This window comes from Balaenoptera musculus, chromosome 2, assembly GCF_009873245.2.
Source record: "Balaenoptera musculus isolate JJ_BM4_2016_0621 chromosome 2, mBalMus1.pri.v3, whole genome shotgun sequence".
Classification (NCBI taxonomy): Eukaryota; Metazoa; Chordata; class Mammalia; order Artiodactyla; family Balaenopteridae; genus Balaenoptera; species Balaenoptera musculus.
Genome location: NC_045786.1, coordinates 8,610,026 through 8,628,871, shown reverse-complemented (window position 1 = coordinate 8,628,871; position 18,846 = coordinate 8,610,026). Strand labels below are relative to the sequence as shown.

General features: G+C 42.0%; 1 protein-coding gene and 1 non-coding gene across 6 annotated transcripts in view; both read right to left on the bottom strand.

Annotated features, from left to right (window-relative positions):
- Positions 1–10,725: 10,725 nt before the first annotated feature.
- On the bottom strand, positions 10,726–10,798 carry TRNAR-CCU. Its single transcript has one exon. It is a non-coding gene; the product is annotated as a tRNA-Arg (tRNA).
- Positions 10,799–11,758: 960 nt separating this feature from the next.
- The window catches only part of SEPHS1 (selenophosphate synthetase 1), a 29,234-nt gene continuing 22,146 nt past the window's right edge, over positions 11,759–18,846 (bottom strand). For all 5 annotated transcript variants that reach the window (XM_036843169.1, XM_036843168.1, XM_036843167.1 and 2 more), the window contains exons 8-9: positions 15,897–16,109; positions 11,759–14,318 (exon numbers count right to left, since the gene is read on the bottom strand). In XM_036843169.1, the coding sequence (XP_036699064.1) occupies positions 14,104–14,318; positions 15,897–16,109 (428 nt within the window). In that variant the 3' untranslated portion in view covers positions 11,759–14,103. The remainder of the gene's footprint in view (positions 14,319–15,896; positions 16,110–18,846) is intronic.

The following is an 18,846-nucleotide window of genomic DNA, read 5'->3' as shown; positions in this document are numbered from 1 at the left end:
GGCGGGCGGGGCTTGGCACGGACGCAGCTCAACCCGGGCCGCGGGGCTCGCGGAAGCGCCGCCTCCGGGGAGCGGCCTAGGGCGCTGCGCGCAGCTTCACGTGGCGACCACAGCGCTGGGCCGCTGCCTGCGCCCCTTGCTTCTAGCAGATCGCAGAGGTCATCTTTGTCACACAGAGCAGTAAGCTAGTCCCCAAGGGCTCAGTCACTAGGGTAAGATCGCCCAGGAAGAAATCCAGCCAGAACATAGCTCATGCTTAATGGCATAGTTTCCACTTATTTTATGCTGTATGACTGATCCTTCCACTAAACTGCTGAAGGAATAAAAATTCAAATGTTCAGCCCTGGAAGTAACATGTGCTTTCCAAAAGAGACCTTTAATTTAGTGGGAATCCAGTCCGAAATATTAGAAACAGTTTGGTCATTTTAAAAAAGTGTAGGAAATAAATGATTCTATGAAATGTCTAAACCACGGTCTAGTATAACATTTTTTTATTTTTCTATTTTTATTTTTTTGGCGGGCCACGCAGCATGCGGGATATTAGTTCCCCGACCAGGGATGGAACCCGTGCCCCCTGCAATGGAAGCACGGAGGCCCTAACCACTGGACTGCCAGGGAATTCCCTAATTTTAAATTTAGTAAAGAACTAGAATTTTTTTTTTTTTCCCCCAATGGGATGAGTTTGGGGATGAGTGCGTGAAACCATCACCACCATCAAGGACATAAACATCCATTGCCTCTCACTTTCCTCCCACACTGTTTATCTCATTTGTGTGTGTGTGTGTGTGTGTATGTGTGTGTGTGTGTATGTGTGTGGTAAGAACACAGCATAAGATCTACCCTCTTAGCAAATGTTAAGTACAGGATGAAGCATTTTTAGCTACAGGCACTATGCTGTATTGCAGATCTCCAGAACTGTTTTATTTTGCATAACTGAAACTTTGTACCCACCTCTCCATGTCTTCCTCCCATGCCCTGGTAACCATCATTCTCCTCTGTGCTTCTATGAGGTTGACTTTTTTTTTTTTTTTTTTGAGGTTGACTCCTTTAGATTCCACATACAAGTAGTATCATGTAGTATTTGTCCTTCTGTGATTAGCTTATTTCACTTAGCATTATGCTCTCAAGGTTTATCCATGTTGTTGCAAATGGCAGGATTTTCTTCTCTATTAAGGCTGAATAACATTCCATTGTATGTATATACCCTGTCATCTTTACCCATTCATCCATTGATGGACACTTAGGTTGTTTCCATATCTTGGCTATTGTAATAATGCTGCAGTGAACATGGGGGTGTATGTATCTCTTTGAGATCCTGATTTCAGTTCATTCGCATAAATACCTAGAACTGGGATTGCTCGATCATATGGTAGTACTATTTTTAATTTTTTGAGGTACCTTTATAGTGTTTTCCATAGTGGCTGTAAGATCTAGAAATTCTTTCCATAAGATCTCTTTTCCATCTAGTATCTACAGATGGCTGGCTAAGAATGTCCTTGGGTTTTCTTTCTCTCATTTTTTAATTGTTTCTTTATCTTAAAGAGTTACTTTCAGAACGTCTAACCTCGTAAACATGTTTTGATTTCTTAATGATGCCTTTATATAACGTGGTGAAACTGCCGTAGTCAAGGAGAGAAGCAGAACTCAGAATTACTGTAAGCTGCTGCCTGTTTTCTCCAAGGCAGAAAGGAGAAAGGACTGTCTTTGGGCTTCCACCTCTGGGTTCTTTATTCTTTTTCCATGATTCCTCCTTACCCACACTCCCAGATTCTTTTACTAAACAGGAGGGCCCTGGGCCTTCCCTTATTAGCTCTTAACCTCATTCCCCTTAAACTTCTCATCCCGTGGCTGGAACCTGACCCTGAACTTGTCGACTGGATCTCTAAGGGTTTTCAGGAGATACGCTTGTGTTTATCATAGTTTGAAACGAAGTATCTGGCCTTTGATAGGTACAGGAAAGAGAATCTGCATCTTTCTGAGAAAAACCCCTGACAGAACGGGAATGGTCAAATAGGTATCTCGTTACTGCCCTCGCGTGGTGAAAAGTGGAGACTGCTGGGAGGAGGAAAAAAAAAGTAAATATGTCAATTCAGTCCACCTCTACCTGAATTTTTTTTTTTTATTGAACTGTAGTTGATTTACAATATTGTGTTAGTTTCAGATGTACAGCAAAGTGATTCAGTTATACATGCATATTCTATTTTTCAGATTCTTTTCCATTATAAGTTATTACAAGATTTTGAGTATAGTTCCTTTTGCTCTACAGTAGGTCCTTGTTGTCTATTTTATATATAGTAGTGTCTATCTGTTAATCTCATACTCCTAATTTATCCCCTCTCCCCCTTTAGTAACCATAAGGTTGTTTTCTATGTCTGACTCTTTCTGTTTTGTAGATAAGTTCATTTGTATCATATTTTAGATTCCACATGTGATCTCATATATTTGTTTTTCTCTGTCTGACTTAGTATGATAATCTCTAGGTCCATCCATGTGCTGCAAATGGCATTATTTCCTTCTTTTTTTATGGCTGAGTAATAGTCCATTGTATATATATATACCATATCTTCTTTATCCATTCATCCGTTGATGGACATTTAGGTTGCTTTCATGTCTTGGCTATTGTAAATAGTGCTGCTATGAACAATGGGATACAAGTATCTTTCTGAATTATGGTTTTCTCTGGATATATACCCAGGAGTGGGATTGCTGGATCATATGGCAACTCTTTTTTTAGTTTTTTAAGGAACCTCCATACTGTTTTCCATAGTGGCTGCACCAATTTACATTCCCACCAACAGTGCAGGAGGGTTCCCTTTTCTCCACACCCTCTCCAGCATTTATTATTTGTAGACTTTTTGACGATGGCTGTTCTGAGTGGTGTGAGGTGATTGTAGTTTTGATTTGCATTTCTCTAATAATTAGTGGTGACAAGCATCTTTTCATGTGCACGTTGGCCATCTGTATGTTTTCTTTGGGGAAATGCCTATTTAGATCTTATGCCCGAATTATTTAAAGATTAAGACATTTATCCTTACAGGCCTTGCGAGAAGCCTTGGCTTTCCTGACCAATGAGAAATCGGAATGAAATGAAGTTATCTACACCTGTATTTTTAATGTTACCTTAAAATATCCTCATTTTACAAGTGTGTGAAAATCCCTGCCCTCTCTACCATCAGCCATTTACACAATGGATGTGTATAAGTTTATGACTGTTAGAAGAGATGAGGAAATCCCTGAGTACTTCCAGTTGTTATCTGCCTTTTTAAAATTAGAGGGAATGCTGGGTTTAAATTTTCCATTTAAGATTCCATTGGGAATTAAAACAATAAATTGTCCTTTAGGTAAAGAGGTAAATGTTACTAGCTTTTTGTTTTGTTTTGTTTTATCTTTAATGTTACTAGTTTTTTAAAATAGCAATTTGGGGGCGTTCCCTGGTGATCTAGTGGTTAGGACTTGGCGCTTTCACTGCCGTGGCCTACATTCAATCCCTGGTCGGGGAACTGAGATCCCACAAGCTGTGCACCACGGCCAAAAAAAAAAAAAATGGTAATTTGGATTATTTGGAAATTCTCTATGTAGGCATCTTTAGTAATTGTGTTATTAAAATAAAAATAGTTTACAACCATTGAAACAAAACATTAATGGAATGTGAACATTATCACAGGAGTGACAATTTCTTCTTCAGCGTTTGATATTTATTCATTTCTTATTAAATAAAATATTTATTTTCCCCCCTTCAAGCAATGTACTTGGTTTACCCAAATATTGAAAGTAATCTTGAAGACAAATGTTGAAACATAGAAGTTTTCAAAATCATCTAAGGAATAGTTTTTCCCAATGTGTAAGATGTTAAAGGAAATGATTTTTTAGATAATAGCCATATATTTGAGCAGCTAAGAAAAATTAGGACCTAGGAAAACCTTGGATTAAATTGTTCAAGTGTTGTGCACACTAAGAAAATTTCATTATATGAATGAGAAAATGTAATCAATTCCAGATTGAAAAATACCATTTCCTTTTGAGAAAAATAGATATGACTATAGGCCACGTTATTTAGTAGCGAGTTTTTTTTTTTTTTTTAATTGGAGTATAGTTGATTTACAATGTTGTGTTAGTTTCAGGTGTACAACAAAGTGATTCAGTTATACATATACATATATTCATTCTTTTTCAGATTCTTTTCTCATATAGGTTATCACAGAATATTGAGTAGAGTTCCCTGTGCTATACAGTAGGTCCTTGTTGGTTATCTATCTTATATACAGTAGAGTATATATGTTAATCTCAAGTTCCTGATTTATCCCTCTCCCTTGGTAACCAGAAGCTTGTTTTCAATATCTGTAAGTCTGTTTCTGTTTTGAAAATAAGTTCATTTGTATCATTTTTTAAAATTAGGTTCCACATATGAGTGATATCATATGATATTTGTCTTTCTCTGTCTGACTTACTTCACTCAGTATGATGATCTCTAAAGTCTCCATCCATGCTGCTGCAAATGGCATTATTTAGTTCTTTTTTAGGGCTGAGTAAGAGAGTTTTAAAGTGCACTTAAGGAGTTCCTTGGTGGCCTAGGATTCCGGGCTTTCACTGCTGTGGCCGGGGGTTCAATCCCTGGTCGGGGAACTGAGGATCCCTCAAGCCAAAAAAAACCAAACCAGAAGCCAGCACACTTGCTATCTACCTGCAGCTCTGCTGTTGAAGGACTGTTCAGTGCTCCCAGCAAAAGCTAGCCCTCCCCTTGTGCATCCCTTGTCTTGATGTTTCTCCTCCTCTCCTTCTCCATCTTGTTGGGTCCTTCCCCCATCAGCATACAACATGCTCTTCTCCCCCTTATTTTATAAAAGCTCCCGGTTGGCCTCACCTCTCCTTCCAGCTGTCACTCACATTTCTCTATCTTTTTGCAGCAAAGCTTGAGAAAATTGTTTAAATTCACTGTCTCCAATTTTTCTCATCTTTCTTTGGAAGCCAGTCAATCTTTTAGCCTCATCATTTCACCGAAACTGCTCTTGTCAAGTTCACCAGTAATCATGAGCTCGTTGAGCATCCAATGGTCAATTCTCATTTCGAGATTTATTGGACACCTGAGCAGCTTTGGACCCAGTGAAACACTGAAGTGACTTCACTTCCTGCTCCTTCTCAGCCTCTTTTGCTGGTTCTTCCTCATTCCCTGGGCTCCCAATTCAGTCCTTTTGTTGCAGGAAGGGGGACCCCTTTCAGGGCCCAAGAGTGGGCTCTTGTCTAATGCTTGGAAATGAACTGTCCAAGGAGACACACGTGCTGACAAAGCAAGAGACTTTATTGGGAAGGGGCGCCCGGGCGGAGAGCAGCAGGGTGAGGGAACCCAGGAGAACTGCTCTGCCACGTGGCTCACAGTCTCGGGTTTTATGGTGATGGGGTTAGTTTCCCGGTTGTCTCTGGCCAATCATCTTGCTTAACCCCGTAGTCTGACTCAGGGTCCTTCCTGGTGGCTCGCGCAGCTCTCAGCCCAGATGGATTCCAGCGCGACGGTTTCTGGGAGGTTAGCAGGACATATTGTCTCCCCCCTCCTCCTTTTTCCCCACTCGAATGCTTCTGGGTTAGTTTTACAAGACATACTATGGGCTGGGGTCTCCTCCCTCCTTGTGGCGCCTCCCGAATGCTTCTGGGTTAGTTTTACAAGATATACTATGGGCTGGGATCTCCTCCCTCCTTGTGGCCCCTCCCGAATTCTCCCGGTTAGTTTTCAGTGGCAGCACCATGTTCTTTATCGGGACCTCGTCATGTGAGACAGCTCAGGCCAGCGGTTATCATTGTGCCTGGCCCAGGTGGGTGGTTTCGGTCAATGGTTCCTTAACACTTTGACATCTCTTTTCTGTAAACTCTAGTTCCCTCGGTAATCTCCGGCCTCAGGATGTTAAGTTCCTTCTGTAAAATGGTGACCCCTAAATTTATATCTCTGGCCTGGACTCTCCAATAAATTCCAAACCCGGTGTATCCAACTGCCTAGTTCACGTCGTCACTAGGATTTCTAACAGATGTCTCAGAACGGAATTTCTGATCTTCCCTCACAACGGAGGCCCCTCCAGAAGATATGTCCATGTCCTAACCCCTGGAAAGGGTAATTGTGACCTTGTTTGGAAAAAGGGTCTTTGCAGATGTCGATTGAAAAGAAAATGCATAGGAGAATTATGTTTAATTTGGCAGACTTGCTGAGGGCATAAGCCCAGGAGAGAGACAGCTTCTCAGATAGGTCTGAGCGACTGTAAAGGAGGAGCCAGGATATAGAGAAGTTTTGCCAAAAGAAAACAAAAACAAAAACAAAACAAAACCCAGGTAGTTGGAACGTCAAAAGACTACCATTAGTTAAAGAAAAACAACGAGCTGTCTCAAGTTAATGAATTTAGCACTTTTCTTTTGTATGGGAAGATGCAAGAGTCTGGGCTCCTTGAAATCATTCCTCTGATGTGCACCTTAACTATCTAAGGCTGGTATCCCATGTTTTCTCCACCCTGAATCCCCTCAGGGTGCACAGTCTGGGGCGGCTGCAGTGGCTGCTGGATGATGGCCACAACGTCCTTTGTTTCCTGATATGGAAGGTGACATTTTTTGTCCACACAGATGTGAGTAAGTTAAGGATCTAGCCATGAGCTTATCCTGGGTGAGCCCTAAACCCAAGGAAGAATCTCTCCAGGTGACTTTGACATATCACTACCCTCACTCCCATCCCATTGAGAACCACTGATTTCTGGCATTTTTGTGGCAAAGGTAGGGTAGGGAGGAAGGAAACAAGAAAAAAAAAAAATTACACACACACACACAGACACACACAGAGCACTCATTTCCATTCCTTTAGCTGTGACTTAACAATTTCTGCATCTGTCCCATAAAGATCATGGTCTTCTCTTATGAAAATAATTTAAGAAAAACAGCATAAAGATATTTCTAAGGGCACAAATATAATTAAGCTGTGTGTTGAAGTTATAATACAGACCTCCTATAAATCATTTCCGGACAAAGAAATGCAAGTTTATTTTCTCCAAGCCCATTTCTGATGTCAGCCATAATTCGAACAAGTCTGCAGAATTGAGACAATGTGTGGTGCAGAGAGGTTTTTAATCTTTCGGGAGGAACTAGAAACTAAAGGCTATATATGTACAAATTCAGCAGAAAATGAAAGGATAAAATTATCACTTTATGGAATTGTTTGGATTGAAAAATGTCAGGAGGACTAGGGTAAAGTGTCCAACATGAAATGAAGATAAATCAACGAACACAACTTCACACACTTCTTGGGTACCGAATTTGTGCAGGGCTGTCCACAAAGTACAGGGAAAAATAGAGAGGGATGCGGGCAAGCATTCATGTTAGCAGAGAGTTCACAGTCTAGTTAAAGAGGAAGATAGTAAGTACCTGGCAAGGGCTTCAGGGTCTATATAAGGCATTTCTCCACGGGGAGTACATGCAGCCAGAGGGGGCAGGGGACAGGGAGAGAAGTTGGGAACTGGTGGGTCAGAGGGAAACACTATAAACCAGGGGAGGGAAAGATCCTTAGAAGATGTGTCAAGACCAGGATTTCTCTGCTCTCTTACAATTCAAGTATTTGGGGATTGGATGTTTCTTTAAAATACCGCTTATAACCTGCTGGTTTATCCTTGCACGTCAGAAAAGCAGACTATGCCACAGGGCACCCGTAGGCCCAGGCTTGCCAGGTGCCCAGAGCTCAGCAGTGAGTGGTGAAGAAATCTTCCTCCCGGCCGGCCCCACTTGGCAGGGCCACGCAAGCAGTGCTTGTTAACTGATTTTCAGTAAGTGCCCTACGTACGAACCTTCAAGTGTCAAACTTTCCCAGATGAGAACGGCGTTTACATGTCCAATCACGTAAGTTAGTTCACGTGTCTGGTGTACACTGTCACGTGAGTGCATCCTCTACAAGTGGTTGTGCTTTTGTGCACTTTACTCTACAGTACTGTATAGAGTACAGTAGTACAGTTTCTTTATTTCAAGCTAGATCTGCGAGAGGACAATCTCATTGAACTCCTTGCTGTGCAACACGAGCTTACTAATGAAGATCTGATGGAATCTGCCTCCAGGGAAAGGACGAAGAGAGACGAGAGGAAGAAGTAAACTGAAAAACTGAAGAGATTCACGATGAGGAGACGGCAAGGGGATTTTCTTTATTTGAGGAGGCACTGTTAGTTTCTGAGGCACGGGACCCGAACGTAGACTGGTAGACGAAGGTTGCAGCCGCCATTCAGAATGCAATCCAGTGCTACCGTGCCATCTCTGATGAGAAAAAAAGAGCTACTACCCAGACATCACTGGATCGTTTTTCAAGAGAGTAGGTAGACTTGAATCCAGCAAGGAACCAGAACCTGTGCCATCAACGTCAGACGTGCGTGAAATTGCAGCTTGCCATCCGTCTCCTACCACTGACGATCCTTCGGCTCTACCATGTCCCACCTCCTCTCCCTCCTCCAGTCAGTAACTTCTTGCCAGCTCACTCGATGATGCCAGCCCCTGGATGCCAGCTGTTGTGCTGTACTACTGGGCTTTTCAAGGGACTGTACTGTAAGAGTAAAAATATTTTCTTTATTTTTTTTTTGTTTTTTTATGTATTATTTGTGTGAGAAGTATTCTAAACCTATTAGAGTACAGTACTATATAGCTGATTGTGTTAGTTGGGTACCGAGGCTAACCTTGTTGGACTTATGAACAAATTGGACTTACAGACGTGCTCCCGGAACGGAACTTAAGTACTGTGTTTGAGCCAACACTTGTCGCCTCGAACAGGAGTGAACATTTAGGTTTTCAACATTTCGAGGATTAGTGTTCAACAAAACTGAAGGTGAGTGAACTGGAGACAATTAGAAACATCTTCGATATTTCTGTTTCAATGCCTGAGTATCCTATAGCCATACCAGGGGATACTCCATGAGGGTTGAAGTGAACGGGGATAGTTCTGGCATTAAACATGATAAGAAATTAGGTCCAGGGTATATTAAGTGAAAAGAAACATGTTGCACAACAATGTATCTAATATATGCCAATTTTTTAAAAGCTCCATTACTCGTTTGGCATTTCTCTTAGTTTTGTTCACCTCCATTATTTCAGACTCTGGAAATTCTCTTTCATTCTTCCCTTAAAATATAAAAACTGCCATGAAAACACCATGGCCAGAGGCAAGGCAGTCTGCTCAGCCGAGGAAAGTACCTGCTAGGACAGTGTGACGTCCCTCACCTGCCACTTACAGTGTCACCAAGTCTGCAGTCTACCTATGTGAGTGGCTTGGTCACAACCAAACCAGACTGTGTATGTATATATGTATGAATGTGTGCCTGCTTGTGTTATACATGGAGAGAAAGAAGTGTGGTAAAATAGCAACAACTTAACATTTCTAGGAGTGTCCATTCTACTATTCCTTCTTTTCCATGTTTAATTTTTTTCAAAATAAAAAGGGGAAAATAAATAAATGTTCCCTGGACTTGAAGCAACACCCCAAAACTTCTTAATGTAGGTAGACTTACTAGACCGATTTCACTGGCATAAGGTGGCCATGGCCACTTACTTTTTTTTTTTTTTTTTTTTTTTTAAATTTATTTATTTATTTATTTTAGCTGTGTTGGGTCTTCATTTCTGTGCGAGGGCTTTCTCCAGTTGTGGCAAGTGGGGGCCACTCTTCATCACGGTGCGCGGGCCTCTCACTATCGCGGCCTCTCTTGTTGCGGAGCACAGGCTCCAGACGCGCAGGCTCAGTAGCTGTGGCTCACGGGCCCAGTTGCTCCGCGGCATGTGGGATCTTCCCAGACCAGGGCTCGAACCCGTGTCCCCTGCATTGGCAGGCAGATTCTCAACCACTGCGCCACCAGGGAAGCCCCCACTTACTTTTATAACTTTTTTTTTTAAATTTTAAACTTTTTTACCTTTTTTTTTTTTGGCCGTGCTGCACGGCTTGAGGGATCTTAGTTCCCTGACCAGGGATCAAGCCCGTGTCCCCTGCAGTGGAAGCATGGAGTCTTAACCACTGGACCACCAGGGAAGTCCCTTTAACTTTTAAAATTGTCCAGGTTGGCTGTCTTCTGATTCCTTTGTATTATTTATTAATGTACTAGAAATAAAATCTGCCTTTTTATAAAAAAAAAACAAAACAGCAATGCTCAGCTCTTACCATTTTCTTCATTTTTTCAAAATGGACCAAAGCAGGGCTGTGTTTGAGACACCAGTTTTATACAGCTCTGCTTTAAGAACCAGGCAAGATATAGGACTTGATCATTGGTAATGACCAACGTAACGTTTCATCGGTCTCCCTAAACTTCAGTGTGAGCATGCTGACGTCTCTGAAATGCAGAGAGGAGACAGCACGCTGACCTCCGCCACCAGATCAGCACTCTCGTGGGTCTTCTGTTTCCTCACACGAAGCTTCGATGGGTTTTGGATATGCAGTCCTCCCAAGCACAGACCCCCTCCAGAGGCAACAGTACTGGAAGGACCGTCAGAAATCACTGAAAATGTCAACTGCATTTTCAGAGTTCAGATATTCAAGGACTGTGAACCACAGGAACCCTATTCCCCCAGTGTTTGCTGACTAACCCAAAGCAATTGGCATTGATTGTGGTCTTGGATTCCAGCGATTTTTTTTGTTTAATATTTATTTATTTATTTATTTTGGCTATGCCGGGTCTTCGTTGCAGCATGGGGGATCTTTAGTTGCAGCATGTGGGATCTTTAGTTGCAGCACGTGGGATCTAGTTCCCTGACCAGGGATCGAACCCGGGCCCTCTGCATTAGGAGCACAGAGTCTTATCCACTGGACCGCCAGGGAAGTCCCTCTGGCAATTCTTGAACGTGTCTAGACACCTGTGAACTCCCCATCTTACCGATTGTTTCACTGGATGAAGGCGAGACAATCCACCGACTCCCAGTCTTTCAAGACACGGAGACAAAACCAGAGGCAAAACGATATTCTAATGCTCCACTTTTAAGACCAGGGCTTTGTGGGTTTTCCTGGTGGACCCTGGCATGTTTAATAATTGCATGGTTCACTGTGCATCTTTAATGAGAAAAGGTACAAATTACCGTTCAAAGTAAATTATATTGTCTACGCAGCCATTACCTAATCTAGAGGAAAAGGGTGAGTTGGTGTGGAAATGAGCAGCTCAGGGAGATATACATACACTTACACACACGTGCACACGTGACAGTTAAGTATCTGAAGCATCAACATCTATGCTTGCTTTATTACTTCTAAAAATTAAGAATAGTCTAGTATAGCTATTCTGGTCTTTCTTTACAGAGTAACACTGTAAAATTTAGAATTCAGATTAACTCTTTCAAGGGCAATGCTAAATTCAGGCTGGAAGCTGCTGGCTTACACATCTACAATCAGAATGATTTTGAAACACTCGCATTTATTCATAATAAGGCATGCAGAATTTGGAAACTACAATATACTAAGTTATTTAAAAATACTGAGCCCCAAAGTACATATCGCTTAACACAGTACTTGTTTCTTTTCCTGGACTGAATCACAATAAATCCTTCAACACCGCCTGTGCAATTAACAGACCCAGCTTTGATATTCACTGGCAAATGACTCCTGTTTCCTAAAGGAATTACTGAGCTCCTCAGGGTCCAGGCTCTGTAGGCTGTCCTCACCAATGCTGTGCATTCTAACAAACTGTATTTTTGGATGCCAAAACATCATAGGGTTGAAAGGCAATAAATCTCTATACCAAGATGAACACGCCTCAGTGTGAAGTTTTAAAGTGCTACCAGAAAGTCAAATAATTGCCTATTTATTAACTGTTCACCGAATTTTAAAATAGTCTCCATAGATTTTTGCCAAGAACTCAAATACTCAGCGACAATCACTTGATTCTTCAAAGAACGTGCAAGATAACTTGGGGTTTTTTTGTTTGTTTGTTTTGTTGGACCCAGATGTCAATAAACAGAATGGTCAAGACTTGAAAATTCCCAGAAAAGCGTGTGGTAAAAGCAAGGTCTCTCCCTCCCTCGGTGCCTCTGCAACGAGTGTGCCTAGCCACGCAGGGCGCTCACTTAAGCGGGCTTCCCTAGTCCCACCCCCCCGAATTCTGATGCTGTTGGCCTGCGGTGGGCCCAACAGTTTCACTGGGACAAGCATCCCCAGGTGATTCTGATGCAGGTGTGATGCGGACTCGCTCTCTAAGAAACACCCCTTTAAAGCCCAGTTCTTCCTCCTCGATTACATGCACTTCTAAGTACCCAGCATTTTCTCTTTATAAACATGAATCTTCACGAAGATGATTTCCTCAAGTGCATCATTCAATTGGCTCACTTCCTCTCAGCAGACCTGCCACCAAGGAAACCATCAGCATTCAAGACATGGTCAACATTGAAAGTAGTTCAGATTTAGCCGTCACGCCTGTATTTAAAGAAAGAAAGAAAGAAAAAAAAAGCTCAACAGTATGTTTCTCTTACTCAGGTTTCCAACACATTTTATTTTGCAGACCACCTGCTTGTAGCTTTTGAGGACCAACATGGGTTTCAATTCCTATAAAACGTCCAATTAATTTCAGTTCTGCGGCAGCCCCTCGGTCCCGCGCACCGAACTTATGGCTTGAGTTCCAGTAACACGTGCGAAGAGGCTGCGCTTTGGCCCCTGAAGAAGGACGCGTCCAGGGTGGAGCCTCTTCCAGGGCTTCGTCTCCCAGGTGGTGGTTTCCTTTGGCAAGAAGTCTGGCTGTTCTCTCGGCTTCGGCGCCTGCAGGCAGGAAGCGCTCAGAAGCTTCCAGCGCAGACACGTGAGGAATCAGTGCACTTGTGCTTGAGGACAGGAGCCCCCTCCTACGCATTCCATAGGTGAAAGTATAAGGAAGCCTCTGTTTTTAAGTTAACACCGATAAACACCTTTTTAGATTGCCTATTTGTTCTAGAACTACAAAATTTACCTCAAGAAAATATAGGTCCCGTGAAAGACTTAAAAGTTTTATAAAACTAAAATCTAGTTTTCCCCCAATAAACTGTATTTTAGCCAAAACCCTCCCGATGCTTCTAAAATAATACTAAAAGGGGCATCTGATTATACAAGAGCAATAAAAAAAATTAAATATTTATTTGAATAACAAGTCGAAGTCCGAGCTGCACAGCTGGCGATACGCGTTTCCACACAGATCACAGGAAGCGTGCACGGAAAAGTACTGGCGCAAAGGACAAAGTAATGCTAAGGATCAGGCTAAATAGCCGCTGATTTTAAGAAATCAAAAGGCCTGAAATCACCATACAAAATATAAAATGTATTAAACACTACTATCCACAGAACAGTCTTTATTTTTGATTATATTTAAAAATTATTTGTGTAGCTAATTATATGTTGACTTGTAAATGAGTATTATACACGAACCCCCTTTCGGAGGGCAATTCCTTGCTGCGCTATCAAACATCTAATTACATTGCAGAAAGTGTCCTTTTTTGCTATTGATAAAGAAAACAGTTAATGATATTACTGTAAGTATTAGGAAGGCTACAAAACAAAGAAGTAACATTTCTTTTTTGTCTTCAAAGTGCTTCCCATGCAGAGTTAAGCACTCGCCTGGTTTAACTGAATGCACTCTTGGGTCAAAGAGATGCTCTGGAATTAGAAGACTCAAAGGACTCACGCAACCCTCTCGCTACTGGGGTACCATTTTGTCACTCACTCACCAATTCTGTCTTTCCAGAATACCATTCCAGACACTTCAAAAAGGATCAGACTGATACTGATAAATATACACAAAATGAAAAGACACAAACTGCTATTTGACACTACGATGGGTAATGTCCGTGCTACGTGAAAGCACCTTTAAAAAGAGCCTACTCGGCAAGAGATAAGTGTCTAAAGATTCAAAATGAATCAACAGTATTGGATAACAATATAATTCTCAACTCAGAAGCTGCCTCAAGATCAGGTGCATCTTCAGTTAATGTAACGGGAAAAAAAGGCAATGGATTTTATTTGATTAATTGCATCCACTCACAAATCGACCTAAGGTCACCAGATGTGTAGACACAATGAGATTTTTTCATTGTTGTTTATAGTCTTTAATTGAAATGATGATAAAGGAAATAGAGCTATTTAAAAACAAAACCACACAGCTGCCTCGGCCTAGATTAAGAGGTGGCACCAGGTGTGGGGTTCACATTCTGGGTGGCCACCTGTGGCGCGACCTCGATGATCCGGGGTTTGTCTATGATCCTGGCCGTGCGGTTACCCTTCTCCACGATCCCAATAATCCATGCTTGGTGGCCTTCACCGTATTTGGGGGACTTTATCTCTGCACAGAACCGAGCTGCTTGCTCACGCGGTAAACAGATTAGAAGGCCTCCTAGCAAAGGGAAAAAAAAGAAAAAAGGATTACCATTAACTGTGATGCTGTGTCTGCAGTCTCCCTGCCACTATCTCTCTAGAAAACGTCTGCACTGAGCTACATTCTACCAAGAAGCCGGCTGCACTGCCTTCACCTCTTCCACAGACTACACTGCGGAGTCATTAAGCAGCTCCTCGGTCAGCTCCTACTGTATTTCAGAACACACACAACAAACTTTAAATCATGAAAATGCCCCACCTGTGAATCGTCTGACGCTGTGGAGGTAGGAGTGAGGTGTTTGAGGCTCAGTAATATACGTGGAGGCTATCTTTTCCAGGCTGCGCTGAAAGGATTATTTAAAGACAAAAGAGAACTTTTCCTTTTCTATTTGATTCTCTACATGGAGTCCTCATTTTACAAAAAAAGGCTTTTGGTATATATATATTTTTTAAAATTAAAAATTAAGGTCAGGAGAAAGTGTGCATGCCTCAAAGTATCTGGGTTCTGTCACTGGTTCTGTCATTATCTTCAAAATAGAAAAAATATAAGATATATGAAAAGAAATCTTCATTGGTACTTGAGTAGCTAGGCCAGAATATTTCATACATTTGTAAGTAGAAGAAACACAAATCAGGAAAAAATATATACTACACTTTTACAAAAAAGGGAAAACTTCTCATATTTAAATAGAGACAGGTTCCATTAGTTGGGAATATTCGTCAGTTTATTCCAACTGATTCCATGCCCTCCAGGCGGCAGGAGCCGTTCTACTAGCAGTTCAGTTGCCCTCCTGGAGGTTATTTCTAGGAAATGGATTTCATATCTCTTTCGAGGCCAGGAAGTGGCAGGGTCCTCTCTACTGCCATGAGAGGCCCACCAGAGACCCCAGGCCCCCTTACAGGGCTTGTGCGTGGGTGGGGCTTTGTGGTCTTGGCCTCTGGGCATCAGAATTTCTCATGACCAGGCCCACCTCAGACTGACTTAATTAGGTTTCCTAGGGGTCCAGTCTAGGCATGGGTATTTTTCTTAATGCCCAGATGATTCAATTGTTTTACCAGGGTAGGGAAACTACTGAGTTATAGAAAAAATAAAATAAGTAAAAGAAACTAGGGGGAGAAAAGAGGGGGGCGGGGGAATTGAAAAGATGAAACAGAGATCCAGGTAAAGAGGAAAAAAAAAACGGGACCAAAAAAAAATGGTACTTTGGAGACATAGTATACTATTTCATCTCAAAACAGCAATTTTAGACTTTTTTTTGCAAATACAGCCTCTTCAATGTAACCTATGGATACATGGATTATTTAAAATGCTGAGTTGTCAATGGAAACTGAATGATGACCTATTTTCCCCATATCCGCCCTCCCTCCCTCCCATCCCATCACCAAACACACAAACTCTGGACTGAAAATGACACTGCTCATCACAGGCAGGACGGCATCACAGGCAGGGAGACGCTGCAGGGGGCTGAGAAGCCTTGCAGCCAAAACCTCATATGGGGTTGGGGGGTGTCCAGCTCCTGGACCTGGTTTCCTCCTCCTCGGGGACGTCCCACTGGCCTCCCTGCTTAACCCTCAACCCAGCCTGGGGCCCTGGTACCTGATGTCTCTGGGCAGGTCCCGTGCATGAGGCCAAACATGTTCCCGCAGGCCTTGCTCACGGCTGCCATCTTGGCCAGGACTGGGAGGTTGTGAATCACAAAGGACACCTCATTCCTCTGCTGCTTGGCCAGGTTCTGCGCGTGGCCCAGGATCCCGAAGCCCGTGATGTCAGTGGCCGCGTGGGCGTTGAACGTGTGCATGAGTCCCGCCGCTGCCAGAGGACAGAGGAGCCTTTATCATCTGGTGTCATGAATGGAGACCCCGAGAAAACACCCTTCCTCAACTCAAGATCTTACCTATGCTTTGATCTCAAAATTCCTACTAATTGGTCGGAGATAGCATACGATGAAAGTGAAATCAACACAACCTGGGGTGCAATTCTGAAAGTTGGTTTCCTAGTTCAATTTGAACCACTCAGAACAGCAGCTTCAACCAACAGTAAATTCCCAGTAAACTAAAATATCTGTAGAGAGGAAATGCTATCTCAACAAAAGGTAAACCTGTCTAAACTCTCCTAAAATCAAAGAACAAGATCTTTTAAGACTGTCTGACCTAAATTCAAGGTACTTTCCTGATGTCTAAAAGGTTAATCTCTTTTTTATGTTTTAATGTAAAAAAGTAATACACTTTATTTTATGGAGTAGTCTTAGGGTTAGAGAAAATTGAGCAGAAAGTGCAGGAAGTTGCCATACGGTCCCCCCCCAACCCCATTTCTCCTGCATTACACCCAGCATCAGTGTGGTGCTGTGATGAATCGGTATTGATACGTTATTACTAACTCCAGTTCAGTTTACACTGGGGTTCACTCTTGATGTTGTACAGTCTATGGGTGTCGGCAAATGTGTGATCACGTGTATCCATCATTAGAGTATCATACATAGTATTTTCACTTCCCTAGAAATTCCGTGTTCCACCTTTTCACCCATTCCTCCAACCCCTGGAAACCACGGATCTTTTTACTGTCTCCATAGTTTTGCCTTTTCCAGAATGTCAGAGAGTTGGAATCACACAATATTTGGTCTTTTCGGATTGATTTCTTTCACTTAGTAATGTGTACTTTAGGTTTCTCCGTATCTTCTCATGGCTTGATAGCTCACTTCTTTTTAGCACTGAACAATATCACTGTCTGGATGGACCAGTTTATTTATCTGTTCACCACCTACTGAAGGACTTGTTGGTTGCTTCCAAGTTTTGGCAATTATAAATAAAACTGTGACAAATATCCGTGTGCAGGTTTTTGGGTAGATAGAAGTTTTCAATTCATTTGGGTAAATACCAAGGAGCACAATTGCTAGATCATATTAGATTTAGTTTTGTAAGAAACTGCCAACCTCTCTTCCAAAGTGGCTGTACCATTTTGCATTCCCACCAGCAATCAATGAGTTATTGTTCCACATATTCACCAGCATTTGGTGTTCTGGATTTCAGCCATTCTGGTAGACGGGGAGTAGTATCTTGTTGTTTTAATTTGTAATTCCCTAGTGACATATGATGTGGAGCATCTTTTCATATGATTATTTGCCATCTGTGTACCTTCTTTGGTGAGGTGTCTGTTCAGATCTTTTGCCCGGTTTTTAATTGGATTTTCTTATTGTTGGGTCTTGAGAGTTCTTTGTATATTCTGGATTATCAGTCCTTCATCAGACGTGTTTTGTGAAGATTTAGATTTCCTCCTAGTCTGTGGCTTGTCTTTTCATCCTCTCTCTCTTTCACCGAGAAGTTTCTTTATATTAATGAAGTCCAACTTGTCAATTTTTTCTTTTATGGATAGTGCTTCTGGTGTTATCTCAGTAGTCATCACCAAATTCAAGGTCACCTAAATTTTCTTCTATGTTATCTTTTAGGAGTTTAACAGTCTTGTATTTTACATTTAGGTCTACAATCCATTTTGAGTTAATTTTTATGAAGGGTTTGAGACCTGTGTCTAGATTCGTTTTTTGCCTGTGGATGTGTAATTTTTCCAGCACCATTCGTTGAAAAGATTATCCTTTCTCCATTAAATTACCTTTGCTCCTTTGTCAAAGAGCAGTTCAACTATACTTATGCGGGCCTATTTCTGGGCTCTCTCTTCCGTTCCATTGATCTATCTGTCTGTTTTTTCACCAACACCATACTGTCTTGATGTCTGCAGCTTTATATGAAGTCTTGAAGGTGGGAAGTGTCAGTCCTCCAACCTGCTCTTCTTCACCACTGTGTTGGCTGTTCTGGGTCCGCTGCTTCTCCATATAAACTTCAGAATGAGTTTGTTGATATTCACAAAATAACTTGCTAGAATTTTAGTTGGGGTTGCATCGCTCCTATAGTTGGGAAGAACTGACATCTTGATACTGTTGAGTCCTCCTATCCACGCGTGTGGAATACCTCCATTTATTTACATCTTTAATTTTTTTCACCAGTTTTGTAGTTTTCCTCATATAGAGCTTGTACATATTTATTTTAGAGTCACACCTAAGTATTTCATTTTAGGGGGGAGAGTAACAGAAAGGCTAATTTTGGAGTGAAATATGCCCTGTGTTTACAGAAGTACTCTGGGGTGAATGCCTTTTTGGGGTGCATTTCCTCCCTTTAGACCGAGATCTCTTTTAGTTGGGTGCAATCTCAACGACACACGCAGAGAGGAGAATAGACCCTTCTAGGCCATGGTGCTAGATAAGCAACTAGGACGGGCCATCCTATTAACACACCTGCACCTGGTGCAGTGGGGCAGCCGATGACATTTAACAAAGCCAAGACCTGCACTTCAGCTCTTCCCAGTGCCATCCTAGACAAGCTTTGAGGACCACAGTAGACAAGAGGACCCACTGAATCCTACAGTCAATAAGAGGGATTCAATTTTTGAGGTACTGATTACCACTTCTTCCCTGTATGGGGAATTACTGTTGCTAATTTTTACTACGGAAATTTCAACGAAACACAAAGTAGAGAGAGTAGCAACCCACAACGAGCTC